The sequence below is a fragment of the Pseudopodoces humilis genome, chromosome 1 (assembly GCF_049639895.1).
Source record: "Pseudopodoces humilis isolate 2021_Gansu_Grassland_sample_001 chromosome 1, ASM4963989v1, whole genome shotgun sequence".
Classification (NCBI taxonomy): domain Eukaryota; kingdom Metazoa; phylum Chordata; class Aves; order Passeriformes; family Paridae; genus Pseudopodoces; species Pseudopodoces humilis.
In genome coordinates this window covers 40,234,848-40,258,479 of record NC_142200.1, presented here as the reverse complement: position 1 = coordinate 40,258,479, position 23,632 = coordinate 40,234,848, and the positions used below count along the sequence as shown (strand labels likewise).

Here is a 23,632-nt window from a genome sequence, read left to right as displayed (position 1 = left end):
TCTAAATAAATAATCATCAGCCTTATGCTTGCATATAGTGTCATTTATAACTAAATCCTTAGCGCTATGATTGTAATGCATCATCTGCTTTGATTTTTCTTTGAGGGAAAATACAATGAACTAGATCTGAAAGCCCAAGAGAGGGGAGGCTGCTGCAGCTCCATGTGCCCAGAAGAGTCATGAGGGTGAAGATGTATCCCCAGTAGGCATATGGAGGCAGAGCACACATACACACTGCATGTATCCATATATATTTTTATGTACATGATGGGCTACACAGATCCAATAGCAGCACATAGAGCACTCACAAACAGCACCAATGCCCTCATGCTCTTCCCCTCTCTGGCTGAGCAGGATTGAGGTCCACTTATTAGAGTATATGTACATGTAGATGTTTATATCTCACTCGCTCACGTTGTGAGTGCCGCCAGCAGTGGGGTTTAGACAGTTTGCCCAGTGTGCCCAGCACCTATCTCTGAATCCCAGTCTCCAGTCTCCCAGTCTAAGTTGGGCTTGGGTCATGGCCTGACAAACACACTGACTAGAAAACTGCACCAGTCCCATTTTTTCCACCTTAAGTCTCTATTTTCAGGTACTCATTTCCCACCACAAAGCACTGAATCCCTTCCCCTGCCTTTGGTTCCTCCGCTAAACATCCCATAATGGGTCCTGTGCAATGCAAAACTGCATTCCATTGTGTGTCCATGCTCCCAGGCACTGACCTCCACTTACTCCAAGAGGTGTTTATGGCATTTTCTTACCATTACGGGTTTCACACTCGGACACTGGAGCTGAAGCTGTTCTAGGACAGCCCTGGCAGGGGACCCAGACTGGGTGTCCCTTTCTGAGTCCCTAATTTGGGTTCCCACCTGTTGTCATGGTCCTGTAGTCCTTTGAGCTTTGACTGATGGATCTGGGCAGGGATGGACTTTAAATATCGTACATCCAAGTATTAATTAATTACTTAATAAAATATTTCACTTGAGGTCAATATAAGGTGTAATCAGGTCAGCTATTTCAAGACACAATATATATCTTTCATCTATTACTTTTAATAAAATTTTCTTCATACCTTAAAGTTTGCCAGATTTGTCACCAAAATTCCATCTGTTACTTGAGCTTTGTATCCAAGTGGTGGTAGTGGCTTAAAAAAAGACCATTGTGCCAGTACATCCTTAATTAGCTTGTGGTTCTATTCCATCTTGTCACATCTTTGGCATTAGTTTAGTCACTTCAAGCCACAAATATTTTGCTGATGTTTTATTTATTTCAACTATTGATATGAAAGGTAAAGTAGCTGTACACTTTGCACCAGGTATTTTTGTTTAATTGCTTCTCTAGTCAATGCATTTAAAACTTTCAGGCTTCATACCTTATTGTATTAAATTCTCAGTCATGCTACATATGTGGGAAAAATATCTCTATGCCAGAATAGTTCCTAAGAAGTTTTTAATAATGGCAATAACATCTTTTGTGAAGCATCTTGACTAATTGATCTTCCTCCTCCCCTTTTCGTTTCCTTTCACCTGCATATCCTGGTGCTGTAGCCACTACACTGCAGAAGAACTGAGCTTGCTCTCCCAAACTGGTGAATGCAGCTCAGATTCTTGTTGGTACTTCCATCCTTAGTAATGACAGTAAATGGTTTGAGCTGAGTTTCAATTAGCATAAAGCAAAAATTTTCCACATAGATGTACTGAGGCTAAAGCATGTTTTTCATGGTGTCCATGACATACTAATTTTTTATTTTTCCTTAAATGACTTTTCATTCTAATTAGCTGCTGCTCTAGTGCACTGGAGGTCTCTGAGGGAACCTTAGTTCTTTCATTGTACTGATGCTTTCATGCATCCCTAATTTCTTCTAGTGTCTGCTAGTGAGATTTGGTTTGAGATTTGGGCACTGAAATGGTCTTGTCTCCTTACAGGTATCTGCATGTGCACTTTGTGCCTAAGTTCCTACAGCAGATCTGATTCGAGCAGTCAGGGTTATTATAATGTGAGATTAAACACAGATATGTAGACAGGTAGAGTTTGTTTTCAATATCAAAATGACTTCTAGGATCCTAATGATTATTTTCTCCCCCAAGCACCTTATCTTCAAACTGTCTTGCCTTTCAGGGTACCTTAAAGTAGTTTTATTCTGCAAGAAAATAACTTCCATGCTAGACAATGGAGACCATACACACATACACGTATTTTTTTAAGGGAAACTATGTGTTATCTAAGGAGATGACTTTTTAACTTGTTGGGTTTTTTTTGTTTTGTTTTTTTTTTTGTCTGTGTGTGTTTGTGTGTGTTTGGCTTCTTTGTTTTCTGCTTGTGGGATTTTTTTTTCACTGTTTCATACTTTGTTATTCAGTATTCCATACTTTTTTCCCTCAGTGATCAGCAAATATATCCATTTTGTCTGCTCTGCTATTTAACAATTTCTAAACCATAAGACTATCCAGCTCCTCTCTTACCCTTTATCCCGAGCTTTTTGAACTTTACAAGAGCATAAATCACAGAGTCACTGGGTTCTTAAAACGCTCTCCTGTACTCACTTGACCTTATTCTATATTCTGAAAACTATCTCTTGGAAGATAACCTCAGTCTCTGACATAATACTGTCCTTTGCAGTGAAAGTATCCTTCTGTTGAAGACTTGAGATGATTATAATGCATTAGAACATTTTCCCCTGTTATTTTTTTCTTTTTAAGTTAATATTTTCCTTCTACTTTATGAACAAGCTGCATTAGTAGCTTTCTAACTTTTTGAAATCTCATTCTTTACTTCTAATAGCTTGGCTTTTCCCCCCCTCTAATATAACATCAGACTTATTCAAGTTAATAAATACTGCATTCGTTTTCCTGTTGACACTATATTCTTTTTTTTTTTCACAGTAGTGTCCATTTTTTCTTTGAAGGATTAATTTGAATTGGTAAACTGTTTGTCCTCTGCTTTATGAATCCTATAAATATTCTTGTAGACTTCACAAGCTTTATAATTTGATGTGTTCTGTTATTCAAAGGTGTAGTGACCTCTATTTCAACATCTAGCTGGGGGGGAGTGGGGGGGAACGAACTTTCCCGCAACAAAACGTGTTTTAAATTTTAAGCCATATTTAACTTTCTTGTGAATTTATTCCCTAAATGTTGTTATAGACTTTTATGGTCTATTACTGATCAGCTTTATACCATTTTTTGATTTACACATTTCAGACTAAGCTGCTGTTTTCCTTTCTTTATAAATCCTGTTAAATTAAAAGTGGGATTTCTAATACCATGGGTTTCTGGGATTTTTCTTAAATGGAGCTTCAGCTCATGATTTAATCTCAAAATCACATGATGGAAAATGACTCGTAATTTACAATATCCATTAGAATGTCATGTAATAGGTGCAGTAAATTTGAAGAAAAATACATGTTCTCACAATAGTCTTCAATTTTATATTTCCTTACCTCTTGGGTTCAACTCCATAGTCACACTAAACTCATTGGAATTTCAGACATGACAGTGGCATCCTTACAGTGTCAGAAAAATAAAAAATTCACTCCAAAAAAGTATCTTAGCTTAGCAAGAAGTTAATATATATACATATTTACATAAATACATATTTTTTTTCCAGATGTTTAATTTATGTATGAAGGAAGGACTTTCTCTATAAGAATTCATTCTTTCAATAAAATCACTTAGAAAGAGTACCACAATAAATGCTTACCTGAAAAATACCTGACAAATCAAATTAAAATAAGTTCAAGTCCAAATTCAGAATTTTTCTGCAGTTCTTTCAGACTGGAGTATAATTCACATGCAGGAATGGACTTGCTGTCCCTGGGATTGGAAAATGTTGGTATCTGATTGAAGAGGCTCTGAATGACAAGCTGAACACATCCTTGTGTGTCTGGGCTGCATTCCAATTTTTGACAGTATAAGTGCTTTTCACTTAAGCTAGCAATACCTCCACAGAATGTGTAACTGGACTGTTCAAAAAACATCCCATATATGGTTCTGACACATATTCCTTCCTCTTGAATCCATTGCTATTAGCTCCTTAAATCCAATGCCATTACCTCCTTAAACCTCTGATTCAATTTCCTTTTTTATTATTATACTTACGATTATGAAGCAGTGACAGGCATATCTCCAAATATTCAGAGGTCAGCCTCAGTTCGAATAAGCACCCAAAAGGGTAGATATTAATCTGAAGGAGCTAGGTACACATTTAAGGCAGTTTTGTAAGCCATTCTCCTTACTGCTATCATGTTCTTGATAGTAGAAATAAATTTCAGGGCTTAAAACCAAATTGCAGAGGCTTACTTTATTTTAGGACATAATAGTCAAAGTAAAAACTAAAAATCCAGGTCACCTTGTATAGAAAATGTGCCAAGATTTTATTTTTTTTCCTCTTTCTTTCTTCAACTTGTTTGTGGACTAAACTATTCTGGGATATTTGTTGAAGTCTTCCTACTGACATAAAACTATGAGAATCAAAGCTAAATAAATTGTTTTATTACTGTAGGGCCAAAGACATAGATGAAGGAGAAGATATAGCCATGTCTTGAAAACTAATGAGTACTAATAATACTAAATTATGAGTACTTAAAATTGCCTGAAAGACTGAGAAACTCTCATTGAGGAAAAAAACAAAGGAAATGTTTTAGAATTTTTTTTCCTTGTCATGAATGACAAGGAAAAAAAAAACATAAAAAAAAATAAAAAAAACACCCATAAAATCTGCTAGCAGACTTTTATAGGCCAGATAAATTTAAAAAAATATTTATTTTGGAAATTCTGCAGGAAATTGCCTTCTAAATCAACAGGTAACTTTAATGATGTTTCTCTTGTGGTATTTATTTTGATATGTGTTTTGTAGGTACTCTGCTGCTAGTATAAATGTAGAAACTGTAGCTTTCATGTGTATTTCCTCTGAAATGAATCCTTAAATATTTGTGAAGGCCATTTAACAAATGTGGAATGTGTGTTTTGGTATGTAAGAACTTCTAAATTCCTTTTAGGAAAGGAATCTTTAGGCCAGGTCTTTTACACGGTCCCTATGGACATTGTGCTCTAAGTTAGGGTATAATTTTTAAGTGGTCTTTTTTGTCTGCCTTGTTGCTAATAATGATCAGAGTTTGACCATATTCTCTGGAAAGCAGTCTGAAGCAGAAAGTTCACCACAGACTGGTGTGTCAAAGCAAAGGGAAATCAGTTTTCATCCCCTCTTGTAATTATATTAGTTCAGGAACTGTAAGCAGTTTCCAGGACATCAGCCCTTGCCACATCAATATTCTCATCTAAGTCAGCTTAAAACCGTATTGAATGAGATGACAGAGGCAGCCTTGTGTGGGTGCAGCATTCACTGCACCTGTTACTTAGGTACCACTACCTTCCTTCATCACTGCTTTTGCTTGAAGCCACAGGCTCCTCTCTCATATGGAAACTTTCTTTTTCACCTCTTTACAATGCTTCTATATGCATTCCTTAACACACCTCCTCTGCTTCATAAAAATGTGCAACTTGAAACACTGTTTTCTTCATCTTTCTTTCATCTTTGCAGCACAGGAGCCCAACTCCATAAATATGATGATGTTCTTGGTGATTTGGGCTCAGTCAAGGTTTATTGCCTTAACAAACTGTTATCAGCTGAGCTCTGCTTCTCTCTGCATGTTTGCTGTGAGGTGATGCAGTGTATCACACATTTGAGCACCAGAGGATGCCTTGCATGGCCCAGCAGATCAGCCAATGTGCTGTTTGTGTCTTATTGCTGTAAGACAGGAGCAAGGCTCAACCCTCTGCCAGTGACATGGGGAAGGCTTAAAGGGAAAAGTTTTAGCACAGCCTCACATGGAATGTCTTAGGAATTGGTATCAGGAACAAAAGCATATATCAGCCATAGCTCTGCACTCCCACACCTCTCACACACATGCACACACACATGCACACCATCTAAGCTCTTCAAATATGAGAGAGGGCAGGGCTGTAGGCTATACAGCTGATCAGAATTTTTTTTTCTGGGGCCACATGAATAAAAAAATTTGATGTGCACAACAGTTTACATGAAAGTATATATACAGGTTGTCTTTCCTAATTTCCAGCTGTGGAACAGGAGCTCAAATCTTTATTTTACTTAGTTTGTGGAATACTTTGAAGGAGGTGGATGAAAGGAGCAAGAAAGTGGTTTCAACAGACAAAAATGAAACAATTAAATTCCAGTCTTTGTTCTCAAGGTCTTCTTTTGAAATTACCTAATGAAACTCAACTACATTCTTCTACTTAACATGGTTGTTAATGCAGCTGTCAGGTAGGAGAGAGAAGGAGGTAGTATAATTGAAGATTTAATTTTGAACTGTATTGTAAACTAGCTTTCATAAAACCCAACAACAGTAAAGTGGTTCATTACATTTTAGAATGTCTGACGTAAATAAGGTCCCTGAGTGTGTGTGATCAATCTTTCCAAGGGCCACAATATTTTGCTGTACCTAAGCTTGATTTCCTTGTTCAGGCTGAATAAGCTCAGCTCATATGCATTTAGAAACTGACTTGAATTTTAATTTTATTCTAATGTCTAATTGTTCCTGCTGTGGTTGCCTCTAATTCCTACAAGTAGCCCCTCAGCTTTTGCAGAAAGACTCCAGAGATTTTATAAGGTTACTGACTAAATCAGAAATGTGCAATCATGTAAGATTGCAGAGTTACTATACCCAGTGTATGAGAGGCAGAATTTATTCTACTGCCAGTTTTCCAGGGAGGAGGAAAGGCATGTTGCAAACTTTTCTGCAGAAGAAAGGCATTTTCTAAGTGTTAGCCCCTTTGTTTGACCGTAATTATTTACAATTCACATTGTTCAACTTCCCCTTTCACTTTACCACTCCAAGGAGAGAGGAGGCATCTTAGTTTGTAAAGAAGTTCAAAGGATATAACCACTCTTCATTTTGATATTGTAGCATTTTATGTATGATATGGGAGAATTTTTCAGTGTTACTGAAAATCTAACTCCGTCTGTGATCCATTTATTTTATCTGTGCACGTTTCTCTCTTACCTTGTTCACAAAAAAAAAAAAAAAAAAACAAACCAAAAAAAAAAACAAGCCTTAATTTTAGAAAAATGGTGTAGGATGACTGTTGACCAGAGATTCAACTGATCTCAGTGAGTTCAATGCATGGAGCTCTTCATTTTCTCCTTCTTCTTACCTAGATCAAAAAGAATACAAGCAATGTCAGTGCCACTTTCAAATTCATGGCTGAGTTATACACATTTGCTTCTGGCATCCAAGGAAAAACAATTTCCGAAGTTTGAGTGTTGAGTATGGAGCAGAAGTGACAGAACAGTGTCAGTGGAGAACATTGTATAAAGCTATTTAAAGATTGTCCTCGACCTTTCCACCTCTTTGAAAGCCTTGTGAGAGAGATTTAAACTTCTCTTTTGCTGGTGGCCTACTGTCAGTTCCATATTTGTGTTTGTTCTCTCCATGCTATGGATGTAAGAGCACATTATGGGGAGATCTTCCAAATCCTCTTTTAAACTCTTGTCTGAGAAAGAGCCCTCAGATTCAGCCAGGTCAACCTTGGCACTTAAAGTTCAGAGAAATACTTTTCTTTATCTCCTCTTAAGCCAACTTTTTACAGTTGGTGGATTGAAATCTGACCTCTATGAAGACAGTGAAAGTTGTATTATTGGTACTGATGAGTCAGAGGTTTTCAATACTTTTTATATGTGAATTTTCTTCTGAGACACGTGTATATATCTATATCTCTATATCTCTATATATTTCTATCTATGCAAATACTTATGCTGGTAAACCACTTGTAAGGCTTTTTTTAGATTGTTTGTACTCAGATTTCTCATACAAAAAAAATGCTCTACCAGTGGGAATTTTGTCCATTGACTAAGTGTTACAAAGAGTGCTATTTTCAACATAATCTTCAGGAAAAATTAAATACTGATGGTACTTCCATGTGCCAACTTTTTCATGCTCACCCTCTCATGTATAATGTTCCAAAAGATAGTACAAGTAGGTACTACTGCAAAGGCACTGTTAATTGCTGAAAAATAATTTTTATATATTGAAGAATCCTACAGAATTCCTGATCTTTAGCCATAAATGTAAAATACAGAAATGGAGCAAGAACTAAGTTACTGCAGGGAGTTTAGTATTTTTTTTTTTTTTCTCTTATTCTTAGCTCATCCTCATTTGAAAAGGAACATTAAAAAGTTGAATAAATGTTGTATTCACAGACAAGGAATAAATAGCCCACAACTGGGTTAATGTAGCTGTTGGTACTCACATCTGGCTAGTTTGGAGGTGTCATTGTGTGTGTTTCTGTGTCAAAAATGGTGTAGTATGTGGAGGATCAGCTTTTATTTTGTGTCATATGGGGTGTCATAATTTAATGAAAAGACAGAACATAAGAGCACAGTTGATTTGAAGCAATTTGGAAAGAGTTTCACAAAATGATCATGGGTGAAACAGCACCTTATTATTGCAAAATCTGTTATTACAAAAACAGCCTTTACTGTTTACTAGGGTAGCATTTGTTCTCGTATAGTCTAAACACAGTGATCATTGAAAATAGTTTTGTTTATGATGACTGTACCTATCTATCAAGTATTCTTATTCAATCACCACTTCTAACAATTCTAAGAGCTAACTGAATTCTTTTCTTTCCCTTTATTCCCTCCTTAAAGACAAAGACAGGGGTTTGTTTGCTGCAGGATGGTAATCAGGAGCCTTTCAAAGTGCGACTGCACTTAGCCAAAGATATTTTGATGATCCAGGAGCAGGATGTGATCTGTGTGTCTGGTGAGCCTTTCTATTCTGGTGTAAGTAGTTTTTATTTCTTCTTTAAGATGTTTTTTACAAAGAAAAAGTGCTGTGTGTATGTGGGGGGGGGTGCATACACACATCTGTATGCATTTGCTCCCATGGACTGGTATTTCATTTTATACTGTTAACACTAAGTGTATTTAAATGTTTCTTTTGTGAATAAATATTAGCAATACTCATCTAAAAAAACAGCAATAAGATAATAAGTTTTATGCATGACTGCAGTACTGTTTCTCTTCACTCACCCTTGGGTATTGGAGCCACTGAATGTGGGAGGAATGACACGAGCAGTGGTTTTTGCAGGGCGTAAAGATACCTCAGTGTACTTAAGTGTCTGAGTATTGTCTGTGGAGTTGGTAAGATACTTATGGCAGGGCTTTGCTGGTAGAGGAGTTGCCTTTTATCCTCTGCTGCTTGGAGTCCTTCCTGTGGTAGCCCAGCACTAGGCTTCAGCAGTGCTGCGAGGGTCACCAGCTTCAACAGCATATCATGTTAGCAGAGATGGAACACTGGGATATGGGGGTTTGTGTGTTACTGCTTTTACATGATGTGTCAGATTCCTTATTTAAACATCATGTTGAATTTTGTGCATGAGAAACAACAATTATTTAGAAGATCTGTAAAATTTTATATAGAATAAGATTGTGGGGTTTAGATCTATTGTAATGCAAAGTTTTTATTTAATATTAGGAGATAGGTACAAAAATAATAGAAAACATTTAGTATCCTTTTCTGGAGACATTTTTATAGATTCTATAATTATATTTTGTAGAGATATTTTTAAGATTTATGTGAAACTATCATAAACCTTCTGGTCTCCCTTTGAGAAAAGTTAGATAATCATAGAATTTTGTGTTAAATCTTGTGAGGCCTAGTAGTGTGATATCTGTTTATAAAAATGTTTTGTTAATGCTCTTACGTGTTTTATTATTTAATTGCTGCTGTTGCCACATACTTGCATCTCTAAACACAAGTACAATAAAAAAGATGCAAAGCACAAATGAAAAATAAATTGCTAAAATGTTAACAGTGCAAAGAGTGTGAAAGATTAATGAAAAAATGTATCAAATTATCCTTCTCATGATTATGAATATCTCAAGGTGAATTCTTCAGAGCTTTTCTCTGAAACGAGAGGAACACATTGCCTACAGTCTCCATAGAGTCTGGGTTTATTTGCATGACAAATCTGACCTTAGATTCTGACTGTTTCATGCTGAAAAAATGCAGTTTTCTAATACAGGTCTGTATACTTTATATGGAATATAGATGCTCCTTTTACCAATCAGATTCCTCTGTTCCTCAATAGACAGGACATCCAGCAGTCAGGATAGAAAAAAGTTATGAATTAAAGCTCAAGCTGTAGTTGTTCAATTAGCAACATACACTGTGGCACCATTATTCCACCAATACTATTCTGACATTATTTATTAAAAGATTTTATCACTCAGAAATATTACTTTCATTATTCTGCTGCAATATCTGTAATATCCTGCTGAACTTGTTATTTTAATGTCTTCATGAAATGCATATTAATTTTTTTCTCCTTTTTACAGCAAGGCTTTCTCTTACAGTTTTCCTCTCCTTAGATTTGCAAAGGCTCTGTAGAAAATAATGGATTATTTGCTTCCCCTGTTAAACATCCCCATGTTATTTGCATATTCAATGCATAACTCACTAATTTATTGATATTACTGTGTTGATGCAAAGTTTCTTTTTCCTGGAAGTGTCATTGTTAGAGGAGTGACTTTTGAACACCTTACCATGATTTCCTTTGGGTTTAAGACTAGGTTTGTTAGCAATAAATTAATTCCAACTAAGGATGATTGGCATTTCACAGAGAGGTAACTGTCCTTTTGTCACAGGTAATTTGAATAATCTGGAATCATGTGCCTTGATTGTATACTGTAATAACATAAATCCCACAGGCTTCCTTTTTTTTTTCTTTTTCTTTTTTCTATTTTCCCTCAGTTTTATTCCTGATTTATTAGGTTTAATTTGTTTGTTTGTTTGTTTGTTTTTCTTATGCTTTACTTATTTGCTTGATTTTGTTTTGTTCTTTCTGTCATTCTAGATAACTGACTGCATTTATCTTTCTTTTACCTGAATTCTACAAAGCAAGGGTTTTCATTAATAACTGACATTGAATACCTCAGAGAATAAACTCTTTAAGCATAAATATAAAATTTGTAACTGAGGAACAGTAATATTGTTAAATTTTAAAGACAAGTAGCTACAGTAAAAGTAATTTTTAATCTGTTTAAAAAATAATCTTCAATTAATTTGATTATAAGGTTTTGTTGTATCACTGCTGCACTGGTATGGAACGAAAGGCTGTGTTTCTAGTTCAGAACAGTATCTCTTCTGTTTGTTGAGTCTGAATCAATTTGCATGCTCCTCTGTGTAGGACAGACTTTAAACAGGCACTTAACGTTCCAGCAGCATCCAGATCTGCATCCTGCAGAATAATCTAAATAAAATCAATGGCTCCTTAGGAATGAAGTGCTGTTTAATGTGAGCGTGTGGGATAAGGACCTAGTTCTTAATTTAGAACACTTCCTTTTGGTGTTAAACAGTTCTAGTTTCCAAACTAAAGAGGTGGAAAAAAAACATTGTTTCTTCTTTCATTGTATACTGTTTGAAGTGAGAAAATAAAATGTATAAAAGATTATAAGCAAAATAAATTCTATAAGTTCTATACACAAAAAAAATAAAGCATCTGTTTCTTTAGTGGGCTGAAAAAAAAAGATAAGCGTTAATGAGGGTCATGCAGCCCTTGTACCTATAGCAATTCCACACAGCATCAACCATCATTCAAATGATCATAAAGTACATCTAAATCTGAGCATCAGTTGCATCAATAAGTATTAAATATATTTATTTTTGTGTGCAGTAAGAAAGTCTTGCTTTCCAAGACAAAGAAATGTAGCAGGTTCAGCATCATGCTGCTAGCAGATATCCAATGTATAGCTGAGCTCCAGTGGAAATGACCGAAAATGGGATGAGAACACATTATGAAACTCAAAGTGTAGAAGCAAGTGTTATTACTAATACAAATCAAATCCTTGCCTGTAGAGAGGCTTTATATCATGGGAAGTGCCTCAGTTGGAGTAGCTCGTGTTGGAAGATAACAACCCCTTAGGTCAGGTACACCTTTTTCTCCCAGAGCAGCTACAAAGTGTCCCGAAAACAGCTGAACTAAACCATGTAGGAACCTCATCACTATTGATGGAAGAATTAGATAATATCTTTATATATTCTTTTAAGCATATTTCTTGAGTTACTTGAAATTATGCTCACAAAAGGTTGTTGTATGATGTTCCATATAACAACGTGCGGCGAGGCAGCTCCCACGCTTTTTAGACATACGTGTGAATAGCCTGGAATAGCCAGGATAGCCTAATGCTGAACTTGGTGACAGCTGTGATGGGAGAGGAGATAGCCTAAGGTATGGCATATCTGAAGTAGAATTGTTCCTAGGAAAGATTTTTGATATTGGCCATTCCAGAATCAATATTTTTATTTTAGAGTTAATCCTCACAGTTTCTGTCACCTTTCATGAACATCTGAAATTGAAGGAAAAAGATTATTGTGCTATATCAAGATAAGTAGTTTATCTGTCTAGGAAGCTGTGGATTTTCTTTAATAAATTTTGTTTATTAATTCTACTCAGAATTTTTTCTACACATAGAATCTATGTGCATGTGAGATCCATAAATTAAGGATATGACAATGTACCATCTGACAGGCTGGATGATTTCAATCAGCTACTCTTTTTTTCTAAAGGAATCAAAATAAACTGCAAGCAGCTGGCAAATTGTTAGCTACTGGGATAGTTTGCATTTTTACAAAATTTTCTTAAATGCTCTTTTAAAGGTTCATAGATTTTACAAAATACTGCTAACTCACCTGATACTAGCACACGGATGAGTCACATTTCTTTCAAGTAATTTATTTCTATGCTGCTGTGCAGTAAACACATTAATGCATTAAACATTAATAAATTCTTTTAGTGGTTTGATTTTTTTAATTAAGGTTCTTTGGGGGAAATTTTTGTGAAGGTCAGTCATAACTCAATACTAATAAAAAGGGAATGAAAGGGGCTTTTTTTTAAATTGATAGAGCAACAGCTCTCAAAGTAGCATGGCATTTGTACAAGTGTTTAACTGAGGTTGATACAATAGTATCTAAATGTAGCCTATGGACTGTAATTGGTTTTACAATAAGGAAAAAACTATCAATAAACACCTTTACCAGGGCCAGGATGTAACACTTTCACGTTTTTGCACTGCAGCCAGATCTGTTTTCTGATATTGTTAACCACACAGTCTTTTTTTTTTTTTTTACTGTAAACATAAAAAAATATGATATTTCACTTTTAGAGCTGTCTTTATGCTATTGTGAAATCAAGTCCTGAAATATTCATAAATATATACAAAGCCCATATAATATTAAAAAATTAGTTGTTAGAGATTGTTTATTTTTTTAGTTTCGTATAAAAAAGTAATTTAAATTAAAATCTTTACACAATAGAAAGTTTTTCTTGATTTTTAAATTAAAATCTTTACACAATAGAATATTTTTCTTGATTTTTAAATTTCAATAACACAGCTATTATTAATTTTTAAGAATGAATTTAAATTCAGAACACATCACTTAATGATGACATGCCTGGGAAGTGACATGAAGTTATTACATTTTCTTTGCTTGAATATTTAGTTTTTTGAGATTTCCTGAGATTTGCTTTATATTTGTTACGTTGGATCGTTCTCTTTTGAAAAGTATGAATTTTCTTGTCATATATTTTAGTGTTGATAAAAGAATACTAATTCTTTGATAATTAACATTAGCAATTTTAATTAATAGAAATAGAAGAAAAAATTAAAAGTTTAAAATGGTAAATAATAGTTTTGACTTATTTTCTCTATTGTCTTTATTTACAATTTTGATTCTGAGGTATGGCTGAATATTATAAACAATGCCAAGATGAAACTCCCTATCTTGGAGAGAATTGCAAATATGTGCACAGATAGGTCACCTTTCAAGCACTTTCCATTCTTGTTACCTTCACAAAGTAAGAATCTTTGGAGTTTTTTTATCTTGTTGGTATCTGTCAGCTATTCACTGGAGTGAATCCATTTTTTTCACTGAAGTTGTCAAGTATCTATCAGATGGGGGTAACTTTCTTCCCCCTGCCAATCTGGACAGCTTTCAAGTGACAACCTGACAGATGTAAATATGATTATTTAGGCAAAGCCTAAGGCAGCTTATTTTTCTGCAGCTACTTAAAAGTAAAAAGCAAAGCAATCAGCTGAGGTTAAAAATGCCATTTATAATGCCAGATTTGAAAGAAAATAATAACTTTTCCTCATTGGAAAAAGGCTTTTCCTCCACAAGAAAGAAAAATATTGCAAATCAGAAAAAAAGAGAACTCAAAACATTGATCAGTGGCAGTGTATTATGTAAGACAGTAGCTGGAAACTATGGAGAATGTTTGTTTTGAAACTTGGTGGGAGTTCAGATCCTGACCATGGGTTTATCGGTTTCTCTTTTATTTCCATATTAAGAAATGCAATATTTCTGAAATGAATCAATTGTATGAGTAGAAATTTTACAAGCAGGTATTTAGGTGGATCTTTCAGCTTCCAAGAGTAGGCTGCAGGACTGGGAATATTTTGAAGTAAGAACAAGTGATGGGTTGAGAGCTTTTTTTTTTATTGTAGTCACTGTTAACAGCCTACATGACACCGCTGTGTTTGCCATCCTCAGTCTCCAGCACAGCTGCAGAGGAAGGGAGATTTCCAGTCAAACAGGCCCTCCCTTACTGCCAACCTCCTCCAGTTGCATGAGGAACTGAAATAATGAGAAAAGCTTCAAATGCCACATGATGGAAGTTGTTAGCAGATGATCAAGTCTGCTGGCAAACCTTGTTAACACTATTAATTCAAATTGGAAATGTGACTGACCTGTGTCCTGTGTCCTTTCCACTTAGAATGAGCATAAAGCTTGCCTATGTAAATTAATCCAAAGAAATGTCACTAAGAAAGAGCAAGGCATTACCAGAAAGAGAATTTAAAACCTTGAAAATGTATGCAATAATTGAATAAAATTTTTGAAATTCCCATTTTCTTACTTCAAAAGGTAGTAGGATTACTAATAGCTGATAAGCTATATGAGAGTGTGGCCTTGAATGTATTATGGTATCAAATGTTAACAGGTTGATCCATGAAGTTGCCACCAACATATTTATTTTATCTTTATACTATTACATTTTAAAATTTTTGTTCTAATATTTTCCCCTTTTTTTTCCTCCTACATGTTTCCGTGTCCCTGTGCTATTGTAGAGTCCTCTCCATGTCTATTCCTTTTTTCCCACCTACTGTTTTGTGCTGCAAACCTTTCAGCTCTTTATCATGTTCTTCCATACATAAAATACCTTGGTCTCAGTACTATCCTCAGAAAAGAGAGGTCTTGTTTTCTGTCTGTACCCAGACAAACTAATTCTTCATACCTTTACTCTTGTAAGATGAAATCCACATTCACCAGATGAATAACCACACACTGGGAAAAAGGTTGAGAAATGGTATATTTAAGTTTCACATGCTGTTATTTCAGTTTTGTGAAGATTTTTGAAGTTTCTTCATCCTTTTGTTCAACATGTATTTGACTTCTTTCATAGAGACACATAGAAACATTTTTAGATTATTGGATGCCATTAGATGACTGATTTCTATTATACAAGACAGATAGTTTGAAAAGATTGCTAACTAAATATTCTTTTTAAGAGTCAGTTAATCAATTATAAACTTTCTTTTACATCACATGCCAGTCCATATGAAATACTTGAATTTTTACTCTGCTCCAAGATGTAACTTAAAAATTAACATTAATTCTTGACTAAATATAAATAGTTAATTATTGCCTAGGATTCTCTGTTTTCCTTTCCTCCCTATTTACTGTTGCTCTGTGCTCACATTGTCATTCTTCACTTCTGATCTCACTTATGATGACATTTATGTTCCCCAGAAGATCAGGTGGATTTTAAGGAGAAATTTTAGTAGATCTTTAATGAAAGCCTCAAAAACATTGTTTCTGTTTCGCTGCATAGCTCTGAGGAAGATTATTTTATTTTATTTTTTTTAGCAAAACTCTACACTGTCCTTTCCAGTCAGTTTTCTGAGAGGCATGGAAAATGCTGAAAATATGGCAGCAGCTTCATGTTTTTCAATAAAATGATGACCACTTTTGTTCCATTCCAGGAAACAGCAAGAACACTACTCTGAATCTTGCTTTTAAGGGTCTTAGGAGCTCTAACCTTCCCTCTGCTTGGTATAACGTAGATAATAAATGTGAAAATGGAACTACAGGCTCACTGAACACTGAACTAAGTATCTTTTCATCTGAACCAAGTTTTATTTTGTAAATTTGGAGATGAAGTTCCTTTTGGAATTTGCAAATTCAATCATAGAATATCATGTGCCGCAAAAAGAGAGGAAAGCATAAAAATATTAATAGAGAACATCAGTAATTTTAACCTGAACACTACAAATAGTCAATCATGATACTTAGAGCACTTATTCTCTTGTAAATTTTTTTATTCCTTCCAGAGATCTTACTGTGTTTTATTAATGAATAGTTGTAAATCGTTTTAAGAACTTAAAGCTATTAGACCAGAGAAAAGCATTTTATTATTGTTATTGTTCATTTGAAATGCTAATTAAAGGCATCAGAAAAAATTAATTTGCTTCAGATTGCTGGTTAAACTTCTTTAGTGCATTAATCATTATAATAAAAATACATTACAATATAGTGCTTTGCAGACAATGCATATTCCATTCACCTGGGTTGAACATGGCACCTAAAATAAAGCTTGGTTTGGGGTTTTTGAGGGTTACATAAAATAAGTCATGTGCAAATCAAAAATTAAAACTTGGACAAAGGAGTTTTCTGCCAAAACATTTCAAAGCAAGTATCTACCATCAAAATAAAGATGCAAGTCAAAAGGGAGGGATTCTTCTTTCTCAAGTTAAATTTGACATCCTGCTTCTATACTTGATGAAGTTGATTAACAGCTAATTTGGACACCTGCTTTGACCCACCAGGATTGAATGTGTTTATTTTTTCTTTATTGATTACAAAAATAAACTTGCCTTGACCAACAGCTGATTAGAGCTGGGGCTTGATCCCAGTCCAAAATTCTAGTGTGTGAAATGTCTGATGCTTCTAACTGTTTTGGAAAAGCTGTTTCACTATAAGGTTTATGTGGGGTTTGAAAGTGTAGACTAGGGGTTATTGATAGTTTACTAAAGAAATATATAACTTGTATATAATTCTGATTTGTACTTTTGAAGGCCATTTGGATGTTTGTTGTTGTTACCTAACTTGATGTAAAGAAAATGTAACTCTGCGGTTAAGCAAATTATTATTTCTTTATTGTAAGACTGAGAGGTGTGTTGAATTAGCCTAGATTAAATACAGTGCAATGACTTCACTGCACATAACACATGAGTCAAGTGCATGTAGTTTCCAATATGTTTTTGGAGTGAAATTCAGTTCAGTAACTCTCCAGTCGCAAAATTTTTAATATCAGCTTTCAATGGAGACTGAAAAGAAACTAGAAAAAATAGTAGACAAAAGTAGTAGATAAATTATGTTGTGCTGAAAAAGTGTCTTGAAGTTTTTCTGGTTTCCTTCCTTGCTTCTATACAGTTTTGCCTATTTAGAAATCTTCTATGCTGGCATGCATTTTTTTTTTCACATAAAAAAAGTAATGCTGAACTCCAATGTGGAATGTTTCTAGTTTTCTTTCAGACAGCACTGGCAAACTCACAGAAGTCCCTGGATCAGGTGTTTTCAGGACTATCTTGAGTCTGCCTTTGCTTGAGTGAAAACCAAAAAATACATTTTATTGACTCTTTTTTTATGGGTACTTATGTTTGTGTTGGGCTAAGAAAGACCACAAAGACAGAAATATTCTGCAGTATAGTTTTCTAATTAGTTTTTTTTAAAAATGTAGCTTCAGCTTAAAATATGTTCAAATGCCAGTACTTACAGTGACTACTGACATACTATGAACTACAAATTTTATGAAGTTACATGTTTTTCATTGAGAATATTACTTTGTTTGAAATTGAATCTGTGTGTTATCCTTTATTCCGTTCATGGTTGATGTAACACTAGCCAGTTCAAGCCAGTTTAGTGAAAGGTTGCTGTTTTTCAATGTCATCTCAGCACGAGTGTGTTCAATTTGATTTGAGCATGTGTAACAAAAAATACCAGAATGTGTTGACTAGAGTGTACAAGTCAAGCTCCCGTTCTTGACTCCTTGTTCAACACAAGCTGGAGGTGGAAATGAGATGAAGTTAACAGGAAAAATACAGCTCCCAGTGGAACCTCAGCTGAGTGCTTTCTGTTCATTTATGTAAACTCAGCACAGACCACACATCAGACTGTAACCTATATTGGTTTATCCTGAATATATTGTCAGTACCATTAACTGCATCTGATGCTGTGACAGACAAAAGATTTTCTGAGTCCAGTTTGTGGCCTGAACCCAATTTATGGGAACTGCATTATCCAAGTTCCTATTTAGAGGTTTACGTTAAAAATAAAAATTGAAGAGTTTGGCTATTTAACAGCAAAATATGTACCTTTTTCTTATAATAAATATTTGCAAGCATTTCACATTTTTCTGGCGTTAGCCTAAATGAATAAATGGTAGTCTCATTTTTGGCAATCCATTTTGACTCTCAGTCCAAAATATTGGATGTGTTTACTCTTGCTCTTTCCACAGTTACACAGTTCATATTTGTCACAAACATGAAAAAAAAAGCCAAGGTGACTTGATTTTCACCAAATTTCTGCAATAACAGTTTTCCAGAACTTTTATGTGGTAGCACCTTAATTTTACTCTGTAAAGAAAGGAATAAAAAATACTTCTGTATATATTTCATCCTTTCTGCCACTGTTGCATTCCTCCTGATCTCTTCAAATCTGACTGACACTGGCAATCTGTGCTGATTGTGCTGAAATAAATATAGTTAAATGTAACATACACGCAGACTTATGCCATGTGATACATATGTAGGTAATTAAATGAGTATAACATCTAGACCACATGTAGAGGACATTCAGAATCTATGAAACTGATGTTTTTGGATCTGGATATATGGTATATCTGCTGCTACGTTATTTTGCCACTACCTAAATGTACTAATTCTAAATGGTCTGTGGTTATAAAGTCAACAGACAGACTAGGAATAAAACAAAAAAAGTCTTTTCTGCAATTTATCATATCTGAGAGACAGACAGTAGTCTTTTCATGGAAGAAAATTTTTAGACAAGGAATATAAAATCAAATTAATATAATATAAAATATATTGAAAATAGAATTAAATTAAATTAAAAAGACAGGCTGCTTTTAATAACTGTAGGTTATAGGTTACAATTTTTAAGCCATTGCTCTGAGATCATAAGTGGCTGTTTTTGTATTAGCTTCTGGTGTTTCTGGTTTATTTTATTTATTTATTTATTTTTAATTTAGATTTGTGCTTTGAAATGAATTCATGCAATGTGTGCACTTATTAGTCTTAGGTCAATATCAGTGAGTGGCCTCGGTATGCACAAGTTGTTTTCCTTTCAGATGAAGCTGAATTGGGAAATGCACTGCAGGACTGCACAAGTAGTGATCAGCCTGTGTGTGGGACCGATTTAGGACTAGTCAAGGCCTTAACCTCTGAAATGTGTGTGTTGTGCCATAATTGTCCAGCTCTAAAGTTCTTGTTTTTATGCATTGCAGTACTTGCTAGGATGGTGTGAATTGAACAAAATGTTTTAATGGGTTTTTTTTGAGACAGGATCTCTTCTTCCAGATTTTGTCTTTCTCCTGTGGAGCATAGATTTCATGGGATTTTCATTTCAGGAACTCAGAACTTCATTAAAACAACAAAAATCAATGTTGAAAAAACCAGTATTGAAGTATGAATATAGTTGTTCTGGCAGAAGACATTAAATCTGGCAAAAATTGATTTTTTTTTTTTCCAGGAAAGAACAGTAACAATTAGAAGACAGACCGTAGGAGGATTTGGGTTAAGTATAAAGGTAAGATGGTTTTTTTGTCTATTTATTGCATATTTACCCAAAGTGTGTCTGTATATAATCAGTGTTACTGTTAATGAGTGCAAACTATTTTAGAGGATTAGAAACAAGACAGGAAACATATTCTTGTATGTTGGATACTGTTAGAGCAGGCAACCAGAACTATGCTGCCCTATGAAATGGAAGGCAATAGTTCCCTTAAAATTCAAGCTGACAAACTCTGTAATAAGATTTGATATAAGAGTTGAGAAATGTTTTCAACTGTATAGACTGTACTCATGTTGAGCTTCTCTCTAATTTAAATAGTTATTAATGAATGCTAAATTATAGTGGCAGGCACATGGAATAACCAGTAAGTTCATCATCAATTCTGCTGCAAAGAATATCACATTAATCCACTGCAATTCATTAGTGGAACAGAAAATGTAATTGTGTCCTCATATTGTTTATTTTTCTGCAGATCAAACCCAGACAGTAATTTATCATATTACCATGTTTTTGCTTTTGTCAGTAAGATTTAAGAATGCATACAAGTGTAGGTGATCCTTTTTAGGAGAGAGAGGAAGGGTTAATAATTTTTGTCATTGTAATCTATGATTTTGAAAACCTTAGCTTTGAATCTGTGTGTCAACACAAGATTAATTTTATCTTCTAAACACAGCAGTTCTCAGTCTCAAGATAGCAATGGAAAAAGTGAAGTGTGCTTCACTTAAATGCAAGGAGGCCTAAATTATGCATATAAAGAGAAAGTATAGGTTTTGCTATGAACTTCTGCTAGTACTGACCTTATAAGTGACTCATAAGAAGGATTAGTGTGCATTTGTTGTCATTGATAAGAATATGACTGAATAGAATTTTTAATTTTTAAAAATGTCTTAGTGTGCTTGCTGTTATCTTGTTGACCCATGAAGATCTCTGTTCAAGAAAAACTAATTGCTATTTTGTCACCAAAGCTTCTCATCAGTTTGGTCAAAAACACTCAAGTTTTTTTTCCTCTGGTATCATTATGGGTTACAGTGCAGTGAATAATGATGAAGTAATGAATGTCAGTGTAAAATCAAGTACATGGGTAAATGAGCTTTTATTTAGATGCTGATAAGAAATAACTGGTTAAAGGACTTTAGATAATTGGAGAGCAAATTTCAAGAGTCAATAAACTTGATTTTACATGTGCTTCACCAGGAGTTATCATTTAGAATTAGCATCGCTGATAATCTCAAGATCACATTTTTTAAGTATTATATACATTTCATAAAATAAATTATAATTTAGAAAAATTAAATAGTGAATGTTCAATGATCTTTCTTAAATTAGTAAAGTTACTCTTAAATTTTTTGAGTAAGATATTTATTTTCTAGGATTATTTTCTATCATAGATGTTTTCATCAGAATTAACCAAACTATTGGAAAGGTGAAGATACAAAGTCAGGTGTGAATAGAAAATTTTTAATTTTATGAAATAACCAGCAATCAGATGATGAAATCCCTTCAAAAATGTCATTAAGAGCAGAGTTCTCTTTAGAAAAAGGAAACTCAAACTTGCTTGGATGGCATAGATTAGATAATGAAAATGACAGTGTTAATTCCATGGTCCAGGATGTTCTGTATATGTGTTTCAGGTAGTATGATTTATTACTTTAAACTTAATTATTTTCTAAAAAAATCTATCTATGTGGGATCTTTATTACTAGTTCTACATTCTCACAAAGATCGACAAGCAGCTGGATAGCCAATGCAATCTGAAAAAAAAAAATTAAATAATCTATTATTATAATTTTAAACTAGTCTAAGAAACAGCTTAGAATGGGAACTTGAAGTAATTTTTCATTTTTACTTTAGTAGGCAAACTTTTTGGAGACTTACTGAAGTGGACTTATTTATGGCATGAACTGACATATCAGATTCAAATACTCTGAAAAGTGCCAGTTTTCTGTTTAAAATGTGTTGTTCAATCATGGTTTGCTTCTTGCAGATGAATAAAAGTTTGCTGCTATGTTTTTGTTTTGTTTTTTAAGATTCCTGAACTTTAATAAAGAACTTATATTTGTTATTAATTTTAAATAGGAATGTAATAATTTTGAGATTGTGCCAGAAAGTACAAGTTATCCTGAAGGAGTGAGAAGGACTGAGACCTCTCCTCCTTGTGTCAGTAACTTCCATAGCCCCTCAAACTACAGTAGTTTCTGCTGTCCTACTACTCCCAGACTAATTAAAAATAGGGGTTATTTGGGGACTTGCTTTCTGGCTGTGCTGTATGTCAGAGGATGCTGTTTATCTGAGGTGTTAATTACAGCAGTACAGTGATTAATGACACTCCCTTTAGAATACTTGCTTGGGCTTTTTTATGAATTTGCCTAATTTTGGCAATCAGGTCTGGGGCATTATTGCATTTTTTTTTTTTTTCTGCTGACTTAAAACATCCATTTACTGTCAGAAATCTCACATGAAAAAGTCACCTTTCAACTTTCTCTTGAATAAATTTTGAAAATGTCTTATCCCACTGCAAGTATTTTGAACTCCTGGAATTATTCTTTTTTCTGAAGAGCAGAGGTCAAATTGTTAATAATTCCAAAATTATTTTTTTTAACTTGTCTATGAGGGAACTCTTCTCTTCTCTTATAAACTGGGTATTCCAACTATATTTGTAAAAATCAGAGATTCCGATAACTGCTTAAAAAAAAACCTGATAAAAGGTTGTCTTTTGTTCAGGACCTAAATTTTAGCCCTTGAATAAATAGGTGATAATCCACTCTCATAGGTTTTGAAAACCTGGTGTTTGGCTATATGTCTTAGCTGAGGTTAATGGGGAAACTGTGGTTGAATTTGAAGCAGACCTGCTCTGGTTTACACTCTTCTGAAGGAATTATTTTCTCTTTTCTGAAGCCTCCTGTTAAATGTTTGTGTGTAGATGTAGAATTTGAGAAGTGTAATATTTCAGTCATTTATCACATCTCTGACAAGCTTGAGATGCAGAACCTTGACAAAAGATGCTCAGTGTATGATTTCTGAAAGAACATCCTGTTTTTCAATAATTGGAGTGTAGTGTTCCTGAAGAAATAGGCAGCAAAATTGATAGTTCATTAAAGAAATTGAGGTTTTTGGTTACAGTCTGACTTCTGGCCACCAGGACTCGGTGCACTGCCATTATTCTGCCTCTGTTTTGATAATTCTTTTAAAATGGTGAACAGCATCACAGATCTTCTGAGATTCAGTTTGACGTTCCAATATAATTCAATCAAAAAATTCAGTGTGCAAAGACCTTAAAGCTGTTTTTGCTAATGGAAATGCTTTCTTTTAGTATGAAGTCAGTAGTCCCCTACATTGTCTAACCCTGATGATAGTGAAGTCCAACAATTGGTCTGATCATTTATAAACTCTTTTCTTAAGAAAATAAAAAAATAATTTCCTTGTTATACTTAGAATCAAAAAACCCCAGCCTTTGTCAATTAAAGTTACTGCTTTCAATTGCCCTATTTTTCATATGTCAAAAACTTCTGAAAAAAAACTTTTGGATATAAAAACTGGGATAAGAAAAAATCTTTGGGAGTCTATCATGTGACACTTTGAAAAGAGGTGTGGGTGACCTCTCAGCAGTAGTGGCCAACATCCAGTGACCTTCAAACAGCTGCCAGTGATTAGAGCTTCCTTTGCCTCTTCTAGCAGGATCACCTCCACAGGTGGGCAGCTGCTGTTATTCCAGGCTTATCCCTGCTTAAGGAAACAGGACAAAGA

At 34.4% G+C, this 23,632-nt stretch overlaps 1 protein-coding gene across 2 annotated transcripts in view; it reads left to right on the top strand.

Moving 5' to 3' along the window:
- SNTG1 (syntrophin gamma 1) overlaps positions 1–23,632 on the top strand; it is a 318,063-nt gene that overhangs the window by 165,729 nt on the left and 128,702 nt on the right. For both annotated transcript variants that reach the window (XM_088057611.1, XM_088057609.1), the window contains exons 3-4: positions 8,668–8,802; positions 19,847–19,903. In XM_088057611.1, the coding sequence (XP_087913737.1) occupies positions 8,668–8,802; positions 19,847–19,903 (192 nt within the window). The remainder of the gene's footprint in view (positions 1–8,667; positions 8,803–19,846; positions 19,904–23,632) is intronic.